At 42.6% G+C, this 18102-nt stretch overlaps 1 protein-coding gene across 2 annotated transcripts; it reads left to right on the forward strand.

The window, feature by feature from the left end:
* Positions 1-411: 411 nt before the first annotated feature.
* LOC116783983 (glutathione S-transferase 3) lies at positions 412-9955 on the forward strand. 2 transcript variants are annotated; one of them, XM_032682112.1, is made up of 7 exons: positions 412-430; positions 2798-2904; positions 4728-4779; positions 5504-5636; positions 7378-7519; positions 8537-8662; positions 9199-9955. In XM_032682112.1, the coding sequence occupies exons 2-7, from the start codon at positions 2818-2820 to the stop codon at positions 9340-9342; spliced, it is 684 nt and encodes a 227-aa protein (XP_032538003.1). In that variant the 5' UTR covers positions 412-430; positions 2798-2817; the 3' UTR covers positions 9343-9955. The 2 variants fall into 2 exon arrangements, with proteins under 2 accessions (XP_032538003.1, XP_032538002.1); XM_032682111.1 differs by lacking the exon at positions 412-430 and adding an exon at positions 2134-2315.
* Positions 9956-18102: the final 8147 nt, after the last annotated feature.

An 18102-nucleotide genomic window follows, 5' to 3' on the forward strand; every position in this document is an offset into this window, starting at 1 on the left:
GCAGCTTCGGGAGGGACGCACATGGAGCGTTGAGGGAGGAAGGGGACACCCGCCTAGCCAGCCAGATCAGCCGAATCAACCCTGGCGATCAATGGGGTGACAGATGTCGCAGCCAGATCGCCCTCACATCCAGAAGTACTCCCCTAGCGCAGCGACATTTATACCTCAATACTTCGGATCATCTTCACGTCACGGTTTGCTACTGCGGCAGAAAATTTTTTGACATAACCCCTGAAATCAGAGCTGTGCATCGACGAAACCTTCCAAAACAGACGGGTGAAAAAGTGTTAACGATTTTTTTGAGGGTTATAGTTCTTTCTAGAGGCCTTTGCGAAATATGCAGATAAATGGCTTCCAATTGGCTTTCGCTTGTGTCGTGACCGTGACGCGGCGCTGGGCGGGGCCGGCGCGGGCGGCTGTGGAGGGGCAGGTGGGTATCGTGTGCGCTCGCGAGGCTGCGTTCGCGTGTGGTCGCTGCTCTGGTCTTGTGTGTCACTAATGTGGGGCTGGGAGTTCTCTTCTCCCGATCCCCCGGGGCCCTTGGCTCGCTTGGCTCCGGTGATGCGGGGGGCGAAGGGGCTGTGCCCGGCTCAGGTTGGCACTCGGTGCCTGACCCGTGGATCGGGTCCCGGTCACGGAGCGCGATGGCTCCCCATGTAACAACACGGACCGCTCTACATCTCGTGTGTGTGGCGGGGAGCCGATGGCCCGGGGGTGCCGCCTGTCGCACCTGAGCAGAGATGTGCCCGGGTTGGTGTTCCGAGGTGCGGGGTGGAACAGCGGCCGCTGTGGACTGACGGGGGCTGAAAGCAGGCAGGGAAAATCGGGCCCTGGAATCTTGAATCCACGAGACATGCCAGGAACAGCTGGTCCCCTGGGCCTCTTCACCGATGTCCTTCTGGTCCGTAGCTAGCGTGGGAGCAATTGCTGCTTGCACTGATATCTGTGTTCCCTTGTTCCCTTTGTTAGCCCAGATGGCCGTCATAAATCACAAGGGAGTAAATTCAGATCCTTTTTTCCCCAAGTCCCTTTTGCTGTTGAGCAAGGCTGAGAATGGGCAGCAATTGTGGCTCCTGGCTGCAAATTGTTGCTTTCCGTCCCTGTAGTGAGAAGACCGGGGAAGGGAGAAGCGCTTTGCCCATCCCCGGAGTGCTCTTTTCATCTGATTTCAATTCACAAGTTGGACTGTCTCTTCCAATTTTGCAGGGCAGGCTCAGTCCTAGGAACCAGAATGCTACAGTTCTTTCCAAAGCTTGTTGATCCCCCGGTATTTACATGACAAGCACCCCCTATGCCTTCACCATCCATTTGCCTTTACTTCACCGATGTGTGACTTGCTTATGTCCTGTGACCTGCCTACTGGCGTGCTAGGAGGAGGTCTCAGGAGGGTGCACTGAAGAAAAGTGACTCTTCTGTTTATTTAATTTTTTAATCTACAAGTTAAAAATCGCCTTTGGCTTTTTTTCTACTTTAGTGAATTTAGCTGTATTACAAGCAGCTCCTGTTTAATTCTGTTATTTCATGTAGTTCACATTGATACTTCAGTCTTTTTGTCGGTTTCTCATGAACTACTATATTTATTAGGAGTATAGATACTGCTTGGCAATGTTTTTGTTCCCAGTGACTTACCTAAGAGCAGTTGGAGGCCCCTAAACAGACATGGGCCAAATAGCCTGGCTTGTTTGAATTCCCATGGTGTGATGCAGTCTCATATTTTTCTTGCCTGTTGGCTAACAAGCAGATCACATGCACCTCCTGCACGCTCAAGGCTTTTTTTCCCCTCTGCTTATGAAGGAGCTCTTGGAAAATTGGAAACTGGAGTTTATTGTTAGCATGCCAGCTCTTTTCCAGTGTTGCTTGAACTGTGGATTGAAGTGACAAGAAACCTCCCTAGAGGAAAAAGAGCTCTCAGTTGCAGCAAGGACTTGCTGTTATGGAGTGCTGCACATGAAATGCCAGTATGATAACATTTGATTTCTCTCTTGGCTTATGGCTCTACAGTGGAATCTAATTCCTGCTGAGACCTAAACACTAGTCTATTAAAAAAATAACAGTCAATAGCCTCATTTATGAAGACATTAAAGAAACTAAAGTGCTGCTTGTGAAGCACGGTGGATTTGATCAACTGAAAAATCTGTAAAGTTTTGCTTAGCAACAGGGTTTATTAATAGAAAGAAATGTGACCTGTAGAAGGATCAGCAGTGCAACACTGAATCTCTGTATTTTAATTTGGATTATTACAGAAGAAACAGGCCTTTCTTCTACTGAGTCTGGATCGCGTACTTACCCTGCATCACCACCGCTAGAAAGAAAAGGTAGAGGCTTGAAAATACAGTTCCATACTCCCCTAAGCATGTGTAGAATTAATGTTTAGATACTTTTAGCATTCTTTGATACAAGGACTGCTAGTTTTGGAAAACCTGTGTGCTGCCTCTTCTCCTCTTTGATCAAGACTTGGCTTTCAGTGGTGATTGTGTAACTCTAGTGCTAAAACTTATATTTCCTAAAAGTTTTAAAGATTTTCTTAGTGGTGGCTTTTAATTTTTTTTCAGTTATCTCCTACTTAGCAACTTGATGCTTCCTTTTCCTGAATTTCAGGAGGATGAAAAGTCTATGAAATAGTCTGAATTGACTGTGCAGCAGTCAAACCAAATCATTTTAGACTGAAACTCTGCTGAAATATTTTGCCAAAAATTAACTTAAATTTTTGTTGTGTGAGTGACCTGTGAACCATTATTCCACCTGCCATAAGATTTTCTTATAATTATTAACTGATTATATTTTATAACTCTTTCAGGTAACAGGAAGTTTGAAGTCATGTCTGGAAACCCAAAACTTTACTACTTCAATGGAAGAGGCAAGATGGAGTCGATTCGTTGGTTGTTAGCTGCAGCCGGGGTCGAGGTTTGTTTTAGTGTTTTTAAATCTTAGCTGCGCATCAGTAAGATTGCCTTTGTGGCAGATCACAGGTTATTAGCAGAAAAGAAAAGCTATCCCAAGACACAGTAGTAAATGAGCATTGGCTATTCAGTGTAATTAAATACTCTTACCTCAGGCACACAAAAGCATGGCTTGAGCAGCAGCACAGTAAACTAGTTTCTTGCTTAACATAAGAATGTGTAATCATTAATTAAGCATTTGTTTACTACCCAGAGCTTCTGAGCTGATAGATGTGTTCCTGGCCTGACAAGTGTTGTCTGTGCCAAGTAAAACAGCAATGAATGTACTTTTGTCTAGTCTTTCTGTTTTCAGTTGGATACTCACACAGAGATTTTTATTTTGTTTTTCTGCTCCACTGGCTGCATCCTCCACAGTAAGTTGTAGCACAAAATATATTGTGTCTTGCTTGCATCATTTAGATGAAGCTTAACAGGACAAAGTGATTAAACTGACTCGTGTAGGGAAATTAGAAATCTCAGAGCAGGAAGAAAAATATTTGGGTAAAACAGAGAAGCAAGACACCACTTGAAAATATTTTTTGATGGCATATAGTTTACTTATTCATTTGCTATCTATCTTGGTGATAAACTGATAATTCAGTTTGAGGACAGAAAGGACTAGTAGTTGCCTTGAGTGTCCTCTTTTATACAGTAAGCTGTTACAGTGCATACAGTTACTCCTGTACTGAGCTGAGGAATACAAGTTTTTCAAAAAGACCACCAGTCTTTGTTTGAAGGCCTTACAGAAGACACAGCTGGCTGCTTCCCTGCATTGTTTGTTCCTATGTTTTAAGTCCCTCTCTCTTCTCTTTTTATTTTTGGTTGGTTTTGGGTTTTTTTTCAAATTTAAAAAAAGCTGTTGATAGGTATCAGTTACTACATTTTATCTTAGGATATTCTTTTCCCAGCTTCTCATCAGCAGAAACCTGGGGTTTGAGTTTTAGACTGTGATCACACTTGCTATGGTTAAACACTGGCAGTGTATTAGTAGGCCTAATCTTCTGGGGTTTACCTAGTATAGCAAGTCTTAGTTATTAACATAAGTGGCACAGATATTATGAGAGAGGCTGACTGAGCTAGGCATCTAGGGATTGGTAACATCAATAATTTTGTAGTCTCCATATTCTGCATTGACCATGGCATGCAGACACGTACATTTAAATGTCTAACTTTGGTGTCTTAATCTTGAACTCAGTTTCTCTTTAAGTAGCACTGATTGGACCAGCCATCCTCAACCATATTGGATATAACTACATCATTCTGATCACAGGCAATTCTGTATCTTTTTGTTTCTCATCTTGTGAGTAATTCATCTTAAGGTGTCCTAAATATGCTTCTGTACTAAACTTCCTGCAGAGCTTACAACTATTACATTATTTTGTAAAAGCTTTAACTTCCTAAGAATTTGTTCCTGTCTAGCTCCCAAATCTGAATATCCCACAGCAGAGCTTTTTTTCCACATTCCAGAGAGCATCTTAAGGACAGCTTAGACTGTACTGTTGATGGTTTCACACTGAATTGCCTTTTCAATACCAAACAAACCATCCTCACTGCAGTTCTTGTTGCCTGTTCTTCTGCTAGGGTTGCCTTTAAGAGCATTTATCAAATATGACAGTCACAAGAGATTTTACCAGCACTTCTGTCCTTGGTATTTTCTCCCTTAGAGCCATATCTGGAATGGAAGGAACAATAATGTATAATCTCTTCCTTTTGTGGTGCTTTAAAAGTTTATCTTTTTTAGAAATGTGAAAAGATGCTTACTTCTCCTTCCTCACTCTCTTTGGTCAGTTTGAAGAAGAGTTTTTGGAAACCCGAGAGCAATATGAGAAGCTCCTGCAAGGTGAGTCTCAAGGAAAGTGTGACCAGACTTTAATTAGAGGAGATGTATGAAGTCTTTGAAGACTCTTTAGGACTTTCTTTTCCCCACAATAAAGATGAGAGGCGTAAGCAGCTTCAGAGGCTAATTTTTTTTCCTGTGCAGACAGATGCAATTGAAAATTTAATGTCTTTCCAACATGGAGGGTTTCTCAGCTCTGGATTCTTTTGTTCTCCATTTGTCTACCTGTCCCACCTGGTCCCACAAACTTCCTTTGGGCTCAACTAACTTTAAAAAGTGTATCCTAAAATTTCATTGAAATGTCCTGAATTAGCTTTTAAATACTCACCATAAGACAGAAATTTGTAAATCTGACATTTGCGTCAAATAGGATTCAAATAATGGAACAGTGGAACAGAATTTTTTACATTATTTAGAATCAGGCACTTTTTACTCAGCTGATATGTTTAGCATGATTGTCTCCACTGTAATTCAATTTCTGCTGTACCCAGACCTGACTGCAAATTCAGTTAAATTTTTTTAAAGAAAAGATGTTAATCCACAGTAGTTGTTTCTGCAGTTTAATTCGTCTGCACCACTGTAATTTATTGTGTGCATGGAAGAACTCCAGTTTAATACAATGACTACCCACAGCAAGCTCACCATAAAAGTTCAAATCTTCTGAAGACAGCAGGAAATCTCACATGGAGTTACTAGATCAGTTGAGTAATGTGTGTCTTCCTTTTAGGTGGATCCCTGCTGTTTCAGCAAGTGCCTATGGTGGAGATAGATGGGATGAGGATGGTGCAGACCAGAGCCATCCTCAGCTACATAGCAGCAAAGTACAACCTCTACGGGAAGGACCTGAAGGAAAGAGCCCTGTATGTAACAGTTCTTCAATTTAGTACAGTAGCTCAGATCTATCTAGAATTAATTGCATACTTGCATACTTGCACACACAGAGAATCATCTGTGTGCCCCAGTAACACAAAACTTGCAGTGAGCCTGAGAGGCCACAGTTAGATGCAGAACCATTGATTTCTTCTAACATTTTTACATAAAAATATTTGAGTCGGGGTTTTACTGTGCTTTAGTGAAAGGTTAATATAGCCTGACACAAATATTTGAGAAGTGACAGCTATGTAAATGCTGAACTACTTTCGTAAACAGAAAACTTGGGAAAGAAACAGTTTTTAACTTTTGGCTGCAAAATAAGATCTGTCATTCACATTATCTGTGACCGTGTGATGTTCCACTGCACTGAAAAAAGTGTGTTCTTTAGGTCCTCAGGAGCTGGGGAGAGAACAGCTAAAAGCTATTAAAAAACTATTGGTTTCATGTGAAATTAAAGCCAGGTCTTGATGTTGCGACTGTGAAGAAAAAAAAAGTGATTGGGCTACCTCAATATGTAGCATTTTAAATGTCCACTTCCTATTGGTTTTCAAATGAAGGAAAACTGAAGGTCAGCTAGTAAAGCAGCAACTTTACAGTAACCTTCTATTACATGGTGCAAATGATTGGAAGAATTGGTTGAAGCAGGTTCTGGCAAGTAACAAAAAAGAATAAGTATTCAGACAAGAACCTCAGTCTTAGCTTGTAGCTGCTTTGTGCTGTTACCAACCATCATTTCCTGTAGGTTGCATTCCATATATACCTCCTCCTTCAAGCAGAATTCTCTTCCATTGAGTTTTAGATTTAGGCTGGAGCCTGTTCCTGCGTCTTATTAGCAAATATAAATGAAATATATTTGTTTATTTGGTTTTGGGTGGGCCATGGCAGGGGGTGGAGGGAGGCAAGAAGCATCATTGTTTCAAGGAAGACTTGCTGTGAGTACCTCCAGGTTTAAGTACTGGTGCAGTGAATAAGAGCAGTTTTGGAAGATTGGATAAATGCAGGCTAGAAGCTGACATGCATTAAGCCTGACAGGAATATCTGATAGCTTCTTGTTGCTCAGAGCTTGTTCAGTCTTAAGGAGGCTTTGTTGAGATGCTGTTGTTTGACAACAAAAACCATTATTAGCCTTATTACACAGCAGGAACTCAAATCTTTTACAATAAAGGATGGTTAAAGATTTTATCAGACAGTTTTACCAGATACTTTATCCATATTCGTGAGGACTTAATTTAAATGCAAGTCTAGTCTACAGTACAAAACTGCTCTCATAGCTCTGGAAAAATGGATGAAAAGGACAGTCTGAAGAACTGCTGTACTGATAATTTAGCTGGAAGCAGAACCGGGTGTGCTTCAGACTTCCAACCCTATTATTAATCTGTTTGGCACCACTTGGACTTCGGATGAAACTCTGAAGCCAGAGGATTAAGTCAATTGTAGATGAATTCTTATGGTGCTATGTATTTCTTTGGTGATTCTGAAGTGATCTGTAACACCGAATTTACTCTTTTTTAACCTCTGTACAATCCTGCTTAATCCTGCCCAATGAAGCAAGTAAAGGGCCAACAACACTACAAATACAAATGAGACTCAGACTGTAACATACTTTTTTTAATTGCAAAATAATTTTCATGAGGGGAATGGGAATTTCAATTTTTACTCTCATAACACAAATCTAATAAAATTCTTCTTGTAGAGGTGCCTTCTAATTTTCTATGCTTTGGTTTCAAGGATTGATATGTATGTTGGAGGAACTGATGACCTTATGGGCTTCATTTTGATGTTCCCTTTCTTATCAGCTGAGGATAAAGAGAAACAACGTGCTTTTATTGTTCAAAAGGCAACAAGCAGATATTTCCCAGCATATGAAAAGGTGTGTAGGAGGGTTATTTTCTTACATTTTTCTGGGGGGATAGCAATGGGAAACTGGGTATTTTAACAAAGGCAGAAGAAACAAAAGTGTCAGTTCAGTACTTTAAAGCAGGACATAATACTGTCTGCAGGCTGGTGAGATGAGGAGGTGGTCAGAGCAGTATGAGACAAATTGGGGCCTTTCAGTATGTTTTCTCTCCCATGCCCAGCTGAGGAGGAGAGCAGTAGAGCGGCTTTGGTGGACAGCTGGTGTCCAGCCAGGGTCAACTCACCTCAGTAACTCACATTGCAAAAGCAGTGCTAATTGTCATCTTTGTTTAACACTTCAACAACAATACACAGCTATCACTGCTGTCTTCAAGCCATACTGGAATCTGCTTAAGCCTGCTGATTAAGCCATAGTGGAATCTTGGTGTTTTTCTAATTTGATACTTTTTCTAAGTTTGATACTTCGAAAGATGGGACTCGAGATACTCTCACTGATAGTTAATACACACAGACAGGATGATCTGGCGGAAATAGCTGCTTCTCTGTTTTAAAGACTAAAAAGAAGACAGTTTTTCACTTTGCCACATCTCCTGTAGCGGCTGTCAGAGGGCATTCTGCCCTAGATTCCACTTGTTAAATCTTAGCCCCAGTGTTTTAGGCTGATCATGTCTTACATTCTCTATTTTTACACTGAAGCTGTAACTGCATACAGAAAAATTCAAGATTTATTAGACTTGAAAGGTGTGAATACCAAGAAGGTATCTAACCTTGTAGTCCAGTACACAGGGTTACGTAGGGCTATAGGAAGGAACAATGGTTAAGGAAAACCCTGGGATCCTAGATTACAGCTGCAGAATGAAAAGTGATTGCAGGCATTAGGCCCACATCCCCCCACATAGTATCTGCATGGGACAGAAGGGTGAAAAGAAGAGGAGACAGTAAGGTCAAAAAAGGTGTGTCTGTGAGTTTTGGAAACATGAACCCCAGCTGGCTGTCCAGATCTGAACATTTTTATCTATGACATTTCTAGGTTTTGAAAGACCATGACTTTCTTGTTGGTAACAGTTTTAGCTGGGCAGATGTTCATCTTCTTGAAGCCATTTTAATGGTAGAAGAGAAGAAGTCAGATGTGCTCTCAGGCTTTCCTCAGTTACAGGTACCTTGCACTAACAATATGCTCATATGTCTGTAAATGTGATAAATGATATTTCGAAGTATGTTATGTGTGGATAATTCCATGAAAGATTTGTCACCTTCTCATTGTAGTCTCATTCTTCTTGCTTTAGGAAGAGCCTTGTAATATATTTCATCTAGAGAATCTGTTATTTTCTAGAGTAAACCCTGTACACATCTGAAGAAATGCACCCTCCCTTTTTTTCCTCTCCTCACCAGTTCTGTGATACATTTAAGCAAAAGATATTTTCTGGATCACAAGGACTGATTTGAGTAATATACACATCGGAAATCACAGATAACTGTTTCCACTTTATCCCAAGAGGGCTGATTTATTAATGTGGAAAATAACAGGGTTGAAGTGAGGGGGAGTAAAATCCATCCACTGCTAGAACTGTATTCCCGGTCTTGTCTCCATGTACAGCTTGTTAAAGGATGTTACACAAATTAGTAAAATTGGTTTTTTCTTGTGTTACTTTCTGTTCTTTAAATACGACATACTTACCGTTTGCCTTCTAGGCATTTAAGGCAAGGATAAGCAGCATCCCGACAATCAAGAAATTCCTAGAGCCAGGAAGCCAGAGGAAACCTGTTCCTGATGAGAAATACGTGGAGACTGTGAGAAGAGTTCTGCGCATGTACTATGATGTGAAGGCGAATTAGTGTGCGGGGCCAAGCCACAGCTGGGCTCGGGGTCAGAGAGTGACCAGGCCACACACAGACAGCTACACTGCACAGGAAGGCAAAGGGGTGTTCGAGAGGCCTTTCTATGGGCAGTGTCTAGTGCTCTCATACAAAATACAAAACACTTTAATACTAGCCTTCTTTTTCCTTCCTTCATCCTGAGATGTTTTCTGCTAATTTTAAGCAAGTGAAATGGCAGCAAGCATGGTGTGTGTAGCAGTGAAGAAGAGAGAAATGTGAGCTAGTGACTGACTGCTTTCAGCATGTTCTGCTGCTGCTGAGGATTTCTGAGATCCAGATCAGATTTTTATATGATGATTGCTTCCAATTTATGCCTTTATTGTTTTTAATATCACTGTCAGCAAATGAAACAAGTGGTTTTTAAAGAAGGTAGGAGGGAGGAGTTGGGAGGAGTTTCTCTTACCAGTTCTACTGGACATCAATGCCTCACCTGTGCCTTGTGCCTTTATAATTAAGCTGCAATTTTATTACTGACTTAGGAAATAAATTTATTGCCAAATGGTATTTTTGTTTAACCACTGTATCTAGAGGATCTGTTCTAATCAAATAAACTTTTTATGTGGTCACATTGTCCTGTTGTCTCATGAATGAAAGTTGGGGCTTGCAAACATAATTTTTACTTTTCTTGGAAGATAAATTCTCTATATTTTATGTGTTAACACAAATGCCTCATGCAAAGGTGTATTTTGTTTGTGTTTATAAACAAAAAAGTAGAGATGTAAAGGAGAGGTAGTAAACCATCACACAAAACTGATATAGTTCCTATCTAAGGCCTAGTACCAGCTAGACTCAAAATATTGTTTCTTTTCCTCTTTTTTTTTTTCAAGTCTGTGGTTTCCACAGACAACTAGACAAAGGAATTTAACGTGTTTTTAATCACTTCAATAAATGGCACTTATGCCTTGAAAAGCTGCTCTGCAGGATGTTATCTTGGGGGTTTGTATCTGTTATTTATAGTTCTATATTAATGACACAACTTACATAAAAAGACTTGTGCTCAATCTTGAATGGCACAATTTTATTCGTGCATTAGCTATGGGTTGAGAAATAAGATCCTGCTTGATATTTTGTAATGCAGTGAGCACACTCATTGGATATTTGATGGACAAGTTGCCCACTTGAAAGCTCATCAGTCTCCTCAACTTCAGTTTGACTGAAGTTTTCAGCACTACAAACACTTTTCCCTCATTGCCAGGTATACAAAGTTTGTACTGATCTACAGTATCTTATCAGTCACCTGCCTTCCTAATGTCAGTTGCAACTGCAGTTTAGTCCTTGGTTTAATCTCAGATTAGTTTAATACGAAAGTTTGGAAGACTCTGTAGTTGTTGATCTTAATTCCTTTGCTAAGTGAAATTTGTTTTCAGAATATGAGGAAAGTTGTGGTATAATGCTGTTAAAAAGTTCCACAAGCAAAGATGCAGAAGCTGTAGGAAGTGACTCTACCAGTACTTGCCGGTGATAAGCCTAATAATTTAGCTGATGGTCATACCTTTTTAGTAAAGGTATGGCACAGCAGCAATGAATGTGAGCAGAAGATCAATTGGTACTGAAGCCTTGTCATCAGCTCTGTATGTGTTTGGGACAGGGTTAACTTCAGCCTAGCTCAAGAGTGGTTGTGTGGACTGAATGCCATTTACACTGCATTTGTGCACTCTTGGAGCACATTTTTCAGTCTAATTTCATCTGGAAAGAATCCAGATGGTACACTCCAAGATCACACTGTGATGGGGGCCAAAGCACAGTTTAAGAAATTCATTTTAAAAACATATTCCTGTTCCAGACTCCCGTCGCGACAAATTTTTGGCGCCCGAGTACGGGGACCAAGGGGGGTCCCTAGGGAATCAAGTCGGATTTCCTGGGTTAGGAGTCAAGTCGGACTCCCGAGAGCCAAGTCGGGTTCTCGCAGCCACGGTCGGACGTAGTGTTTCGGTCGGTCTTGCTGTGCAGCACAAGTAGGCGAAAGGGTTGGACGAAAAGAGCTCAAACCTGCCGCTGCCGAACGCCTCTCTTTCGAGGATTTTGGACGGCGAAGGAGTTTAGTTCCGCGTCCCACGTAGCGAAAAGAGCTCAAACCTGCCGCTGCCGAACGCCTCCCTTTCGAGGATTTTGGACGGCGAAAGGGTTTAGTTCCGCGCTTCCGGCAACGAATTAGTTGGACCCAGTGCCCGGGACGATTCCTGAAGAAGGACGCCCGCCGACAAAGCCGCAAGGAGTCTCGTGGAAAGAGCTGCACAAAGCGTGGTAACACGTTTTTTAGGTAATGTAGAGACAGGCGGCCTTATCATTGCTCCAATGCTTTTTAGAAAAGCGGGGAGTTAAAAAGTTAAATTTTAATAAGAATTACCAAGATTGCTTGCGACGAGGGTTGCTAAAGGTTGCTTTGTGGACCCTAATGTAGTTTTTGATGCTTAAAAGAGAGAAAAATTAGACGAACTGGCTTTGCGACGGATGCTACTTTCGTGTAAGGGCCAGGGATTTGAAGCGAACGCTGTAACTACCTTTATTATCTCTACTTGGAAAGAACTTAGTGATAAGCTCTTTACTGCTGACTCTAAGAGAGAAAAAGTTGCTGCTTCCCTTCTTACAACTTGGCGATTGTTATCTGGAACAGTAAAAGACATTAAAGCACAGTTTGAGGACATTAGAATGCTACTAGATACCATCATACGGAGAAATCGTGCAAAAAGGGAGTCGAGCGGAGTTGAAGGGAGCCGGAGCGGGACCAGAGATCACGGAGCGGAGCCAGGGACGACCGAGCGGCCCCGGCTAAATGAACGCGGTGCTAGCGTCTCGGCAGTTCATATCCAGGACGATCGGAGACGACGGCTGCAGCGTGAAAGTGCTGCTGATGGACCGGGGATGAACTTTACCAACACTATGACTGAGTTCCACCTTAAGACATTTCCAGCTTTTCATCTGAACTGTGCTGCGGGACTGCGCCGCGCATTTGTGGCTGTGTCCACGGCGCTGGGTGCCTGCGCCGCCGTGCTGAGTGAACCCGGGGCGGTGCCGGGCGGCATTGGCGGTGGTCGCGGCGCCGTGCGCGGCCCCGGCTCGGAGCGGTGCGCCCGTGCGCGTGCACGCCGGCGGCCCCGGGCGCAGCGGGCGGCAGGGGGGCTCTGTTTCCCCCGCACTGCTGACAGCCATGGTCCCAAGAGGTGTAGGTTCCCCTCCCCTTCTTTACAGCGAATGTTTTTTCCCTAGTGCCGCTCCTCTTCCTAGAGTGTCGAGTTAATAACGGTAGCAAAGGATTTGGAGGTGCAGTCGGGGGAGGGGGGAAAGCTGTTTCTCCTTTTTCCTCGCTACACCAATCACCCCCTCTCTGAAACGTGCCTGTTTGCAGCTATTTTCTCTCTCTCCTATGTCTTTGTCTTTTCTTAAGCAGACCCTGTGATTAAGTTAAGTTCCTTCTGCTAATTTTCTCTGAGTGAGCCCGACCCCTCCTCCTCCTCCTTCGTCCTTCGGCAATGAGAGGCGTGGGGGGGCAAAGACGGTAAAACACAGGAAAAGGGGAAAAGGGAAAAAGCAATTTAAGATTAACAATACCCCAATTTATAAATCAAATAAGATTACACTGTTTTTACAGCAATAAGTGTTACGCATGCAGCGTGTTCATAGCATTCTCAAACGTTTTCTCCAAAGACAGAAAAAGAGACTGACGAAAAATCCCTTGAAGTAAGATTAGAAATAACACAACACCCGTGCTTAGCTTTTTATATATTGCAGAAAACTGTTAAGAATTTCCTATAGTTTGCCATTTTGCTTCTCTCACATGAAATTTGGCTGTTTCCCCCGGGAGCAGGGTGCAGGTAGAAGGTTTGCAGACGGAACGATGAGACAAAAGGGGATATAGTTCTACCCCCTGCAGAAGTAGTTTTATTGCCTTTATGACAGAATATCATTGCTCTATAAGAAGGGTTGAAAATTTCCAAGATAATATTCTGTTCTTTCTTGCTGCGTTTGTCTTTTACATGGAGAGTTATGCAGGATTTGCAGATTGCTGTCGGGCGACTATGCCATGAATTTCCTTTGAATTATGAAACTGATAAGAAGTGCACAGCCAATAACTACGTGAAAATGTGTGTGTGAATGATGAATGACTGAGGTGGCCACCTAAGAGTGTATGGAAAAAGATTGTGTGAAAGAGAAAAGCTACATGAATGCGTAACTGTGTAAACTTAAAAAAACTTTCCGTCGGTGTCGAGATTTTAACAAGGTGTTAATACTGAAGTTAAATAAGAGATTCTTACAAAAATTTGGTATTCTATTACAGCCTTGTATGAAATTTATGCAAGTTAAGTCTCAGGTGGAGTTTTTCCACTGCTGTTGTTCCTTAGCTGTGCAAGCTGCGCAGGAGACCACTAGTTTTAGAGCGAGTAAAAACCATAAGCCAGCAAACATTAGTGCAGACTGCAAGATTAGCAGAGCCCGGAGCAGGGTGCACCACTATGCATCCAGGTGCCCAGGAGCCATTCTTACAATTCGTAGAGAAGCTGCAAGACGCTGTAGAGAAATAAGTTTTGTGACAGTTATAGAAGCTGCTAGTTACATAACTAGCTAGAGATAATGCAAGCTTGTGCTAGAGTGGAGTCCTTAGACCATCAAATAATTGCATTTGCATCTGCTATGGCAGTAGTGAGGGTCGTTTTGAGCTTTTCTGTGTTTTCCAGGATTTAAATCAGGTGCTGTCGATGTTGCTGCCTTGCTTGTTCAGCTCGTTGCAGAGGGGCCCTTGCAGGCTGTCAAGGCCATCCTGCGTGCCTTCTCAAAACATCTACAGCGCTGTGGATAGTGTGTCTTCAGGCCTCCTGGCTGGAGGCCAGAGCAGACCAGTTACCTTGATCAGTGTGACCAGAGCTGAAGTGATGTTTTAAAGAGTCCTTATATATTGTCTTCAAAACCCCTCCCGCGCAACAGCTGGTAGCAATATTCATTGTAAAACGGCTAGTCTCTTCTCCTTAAAATATGCCCTACCTATTGCAGCTGTGTTCTCAGCAAAATAGCCTCACTATTTGTGGCTACTACTTGTTTCATACCAGACTTATTGCTTGCATAGTTTGACTAGTGAATGTTCAGGGTTGTAGAAGCAACCTGTACTCTTTGTGATGCTCAAAGCTTGCTGTTAATTGTCCAGACAAACAAACAAACTTCTGTAGTCATTCTAAGGGTTAGAGTTGTGATACTAAGAGGTACTGCTCAGAGTTTTCTTCTAGAACATACAGATCCTGTGTGACTTAAGCAATGGCTCCTACCTACAGAGCAGCTGTTGGCCCTGCAACAGCTTGTCAAAAAGCAGCTTGATGCTGATTACATTGAACCATCTCAGAATCCTTTAATTACCCCTGTGTTTGTGATAAAGAAAAAATATGTGAAATGAAAACTGTTGCATGATCTCAGACGGGATGGTGCAGTCATGGTTAGTAGGCATTGGCTTACTGACCCCTTCTGTGCCTTCTGCTGAATAATCCATTGTTATTATTGATTTGACAGTTATTGTAATCTTAGTAATAGCTCGTGTTGCCTTTTCTTGTATTACCAGACGTGTAAATGCTACGACAAAGAAAACATTATTGACCCAAAATAAAACCGGGGGAAATTGTAGAGGATTTGGTTAGAAATGCGAGGACATATGAGCATGGCTAAGGCCATGTATGAGCTGCTAAAGTCCAGCTAGGCCCGTGAGAACTCTGAGATAGCAGGGCCATGAGAAAGCAGCAATGTCCTTGGGCATTCTAAATTGGGCTGAAAAACAGGAGCTTGGCATTAACACAACAAAGACCCTTAACGAGCCACCTGTGTAAACAATGAGAGGCAATTGAGATGATATCACCACCTAACTGTGTACCAATAAGGAGCCTAACCTTGTAATATTCATGAGCTTATTATAGAGTGTATATTAAGCTGCTGTCAATCTTCAATAAACGAAGTCCCTGGATTCTTACATTAAGGTGTCCGGAGTTTCCCGTCGCGACACCAGACCACTAAGGTAGACATACCCTGTAATGCTCCAGGTCTGGTCCAACTGATGGGTCATTTCCTGATATTTCAGTAAATTGTTGATGAGAACCTCTATTGTGTTATTTTTTATTTATCTTCTTGATTTGGATTGAAATGAAGACACCTAAAAGTGTCTATGAGCTAGTGTATACTTCTTCATTATAATATCTACAGCCATTTATGCTTATGCTATGATGGCAGGGTTACATGGTGTGATGCAGTGTTGTGGGTTGACCCTGTCTGAGAATGTAGCACTTCTTATTTTAATATTCCAAAACCAGTTTGTCAGTTTAGTTTCTACCCTGTACAGAGGGACAGGTCTACAGACTGTAATTGTGATGTTCCAAATTCTGGGCAAACTAGGGACAAAATCAGCTTAGATCTAAGTCTTTTGTAAAAGATGCCCATACTGAGCATCCTTGAGTCCTGGTACAGCATTTTAGAAGTAATTATTTAGGTTGTTAGCTGATTTCAGTAATGCTTTCAGGACACATCAGAGCTCTTCAGTTCTGTTACCAGCCTTCAAGACAGTAATAAGCAAGTAAAATATACAGACACTTGATGCTGTTTCTCCTATGTCATTCGATGTTGCTGGCCCAATAATTCCTGGCTCAAAATTAGTTAAGAATGCATGATAACCTCAGGAATTTTTTTCACTATCACAAAGACTTGGCATTGGACAGGTAGTTTTGATGTATTTTCCAAGAAGGACTCGGGTTTGTTCTCAACCCTTGCTCAGGTAAGACATATTTATCAGCATCGTTCTGATAGTCAGGCAAGTTATGCTTAGTGGGGGTAAAGGTGGTGATCCTACACAACCTGTTTTGATTTAAAACACTCTCTGTCCGTGGAGTTGCAAGTTCATTTTAAGTTAAAACACTGAGATAATTCTCATTGATTTAATACTGAGTACAGGATATAGGCTTTAGTAAAAGTTATGGTTTCTGATGACTGTATGGGATCTTTATAGATTATTGTGCATTGTGTTTGCTTATATTTTGGTAGGTTGCAATTAATTCCAATGGAACTCTACTATCCAAGCACCTCTGAAGGTGCAAAAGAAGTATCAGTTATTCACAGGGATTTTTCAGGTCTCCTGCATGCTTCTTGTGTCTCTTCTTCTCACCTTCATATAGCAACACTAACAAAAGAAAGCAAGGTGCCAAATTCAGGGAAAACTAGACAGATTGACTGACTGGAGGGCTCCTAACACTACTTACAGCAGGCATTTGACAGGTATTCCTATGCTTACTGTCACTTGCCAGTTGCCACCATAAGCAAAATAGACTTGATCTGGGGAAAATTAATTCATTACCAATTAATATAGTTGCATGGTGAGAAACAAAGACTTGAACCCCTTCCTCCCTCTCCTTCCCAGACTTCTTCCTTCCTTTGTTACCAACTCTTCTACCTCCCTGCTTCCACTTCCTCTTGATGTTCACAGGGCTGTTTTTCCCTCACACTCTGTCGTGCAGTGTTTTCTCCCATCTTAAGCAGATTTTGCCGAGGTGCCCCCACCTCGGCTGTGGGCTCAGCCCTGCCCTGCGAAGGGTGGGTTGGAGCCAGGTGGAATCACCAGTGTCTGGCAAGGAGCTCCCTCACAGAGCCTTGCTGCAGCCGCCGGGGTGCCAACACCCCGTACATCAGTGTCTGGTTTCATGTGGTACAAATAAGCTTGTAAGTCTCTCGCGGGTTTCCAAACGGGTCGTGGGGATCACCGGGAGCTGCTGGTGGCCTTGGAGCTACTCATGTGTGGTGGTCACAGCTTTGAGGTCCAGGAGGGGGAAGTTCACGTTCCAGAGGAGGTGTGTAGGAGCTGAAAACCTGGTCCCTGCCTGGGCACTGCTGGTGCAGAGGAGTTCTCGGCAGGCTGCACTCGGAACCCGAAATTCGGAGTTGCATTAAACCTCAATCTTACTCCTAGGAAAAACTCTTCTATTTGCTGCAGGGGAAATTTTTATTCGTAGGCTACTCCTCGGCGTGTTCCCGGGCTCCATTTCAACACCGCAGGAGCTGTGGGCATGGAATTAGCCTGACCTTACTTTTCCTGCCCCCAGGTGGGGCTCTGCTCTTTCGGCAAGTGCCCTCTGTGGGCACTGGCGGGATGGAGATGGTGCAGCGTGGAGCAATTCTCAGCCATACAGCCCGAAAAATACCACCTGCGTGGGAAGGACCTGAAGGACCTGAAGCCTGGTAAAGTAACTTCAATCCTCTAAACACCAGATGCCCACTTTTCAACTGTGACTACTTTTGTAGTCAGCAGAAATAAATAATAGCACCAGATGGCAATTTATCTGGAAGGCATGTTTAACCTCTCAGCTTCTGCCTGGAAGCAGGTCTGCAAGCCACCTCGGAGTGCAGGGCAAAGAAAGGCATATATTTACGTATCACCAGCAGCTCCTTCCAGGCTTTGACCTGTGAAACTTTCCTTGTTGCCGTCTCTTGGAATTTTCTTGTCCTGCAGCCTGTGCCTGTTGTCTCTCCTACTTTCACTACGGTCCTCTGAGGAAAGCGTGGTCCTGGCCCCTCTGCAACTACGTTTTAGGTAGGTGAAGACAGCAATTAGATCCATGGCACTTCACTATTTCACATTTTTATTAAAGGGCTAAAACGAAAAATAGCACATTTCACAGAAGATAAGAGAGAAATGGACTATAGGGAGGAAAGTTGAAATTCAGTGAATGGAATCAGTATGCTGTGAATGAATAAACAGGATGC

This window comes from Chiroxiphia lanceolata, chromosome 3 (assembly GCF_009829145.1).
Source record: "Chiroxiphia lanceolata isolate bChiLan1 chromosome 3, bChiLan1.pri, whole genome shotgun sequence".
NCBI classification, from domain to species: domain Eukaryota; kingdom Metazoa; phylum Chordata; class Aves; order Passeriformes; family Pipridae; genus Chiroxiphia; species Chiroxiphia lanceolata.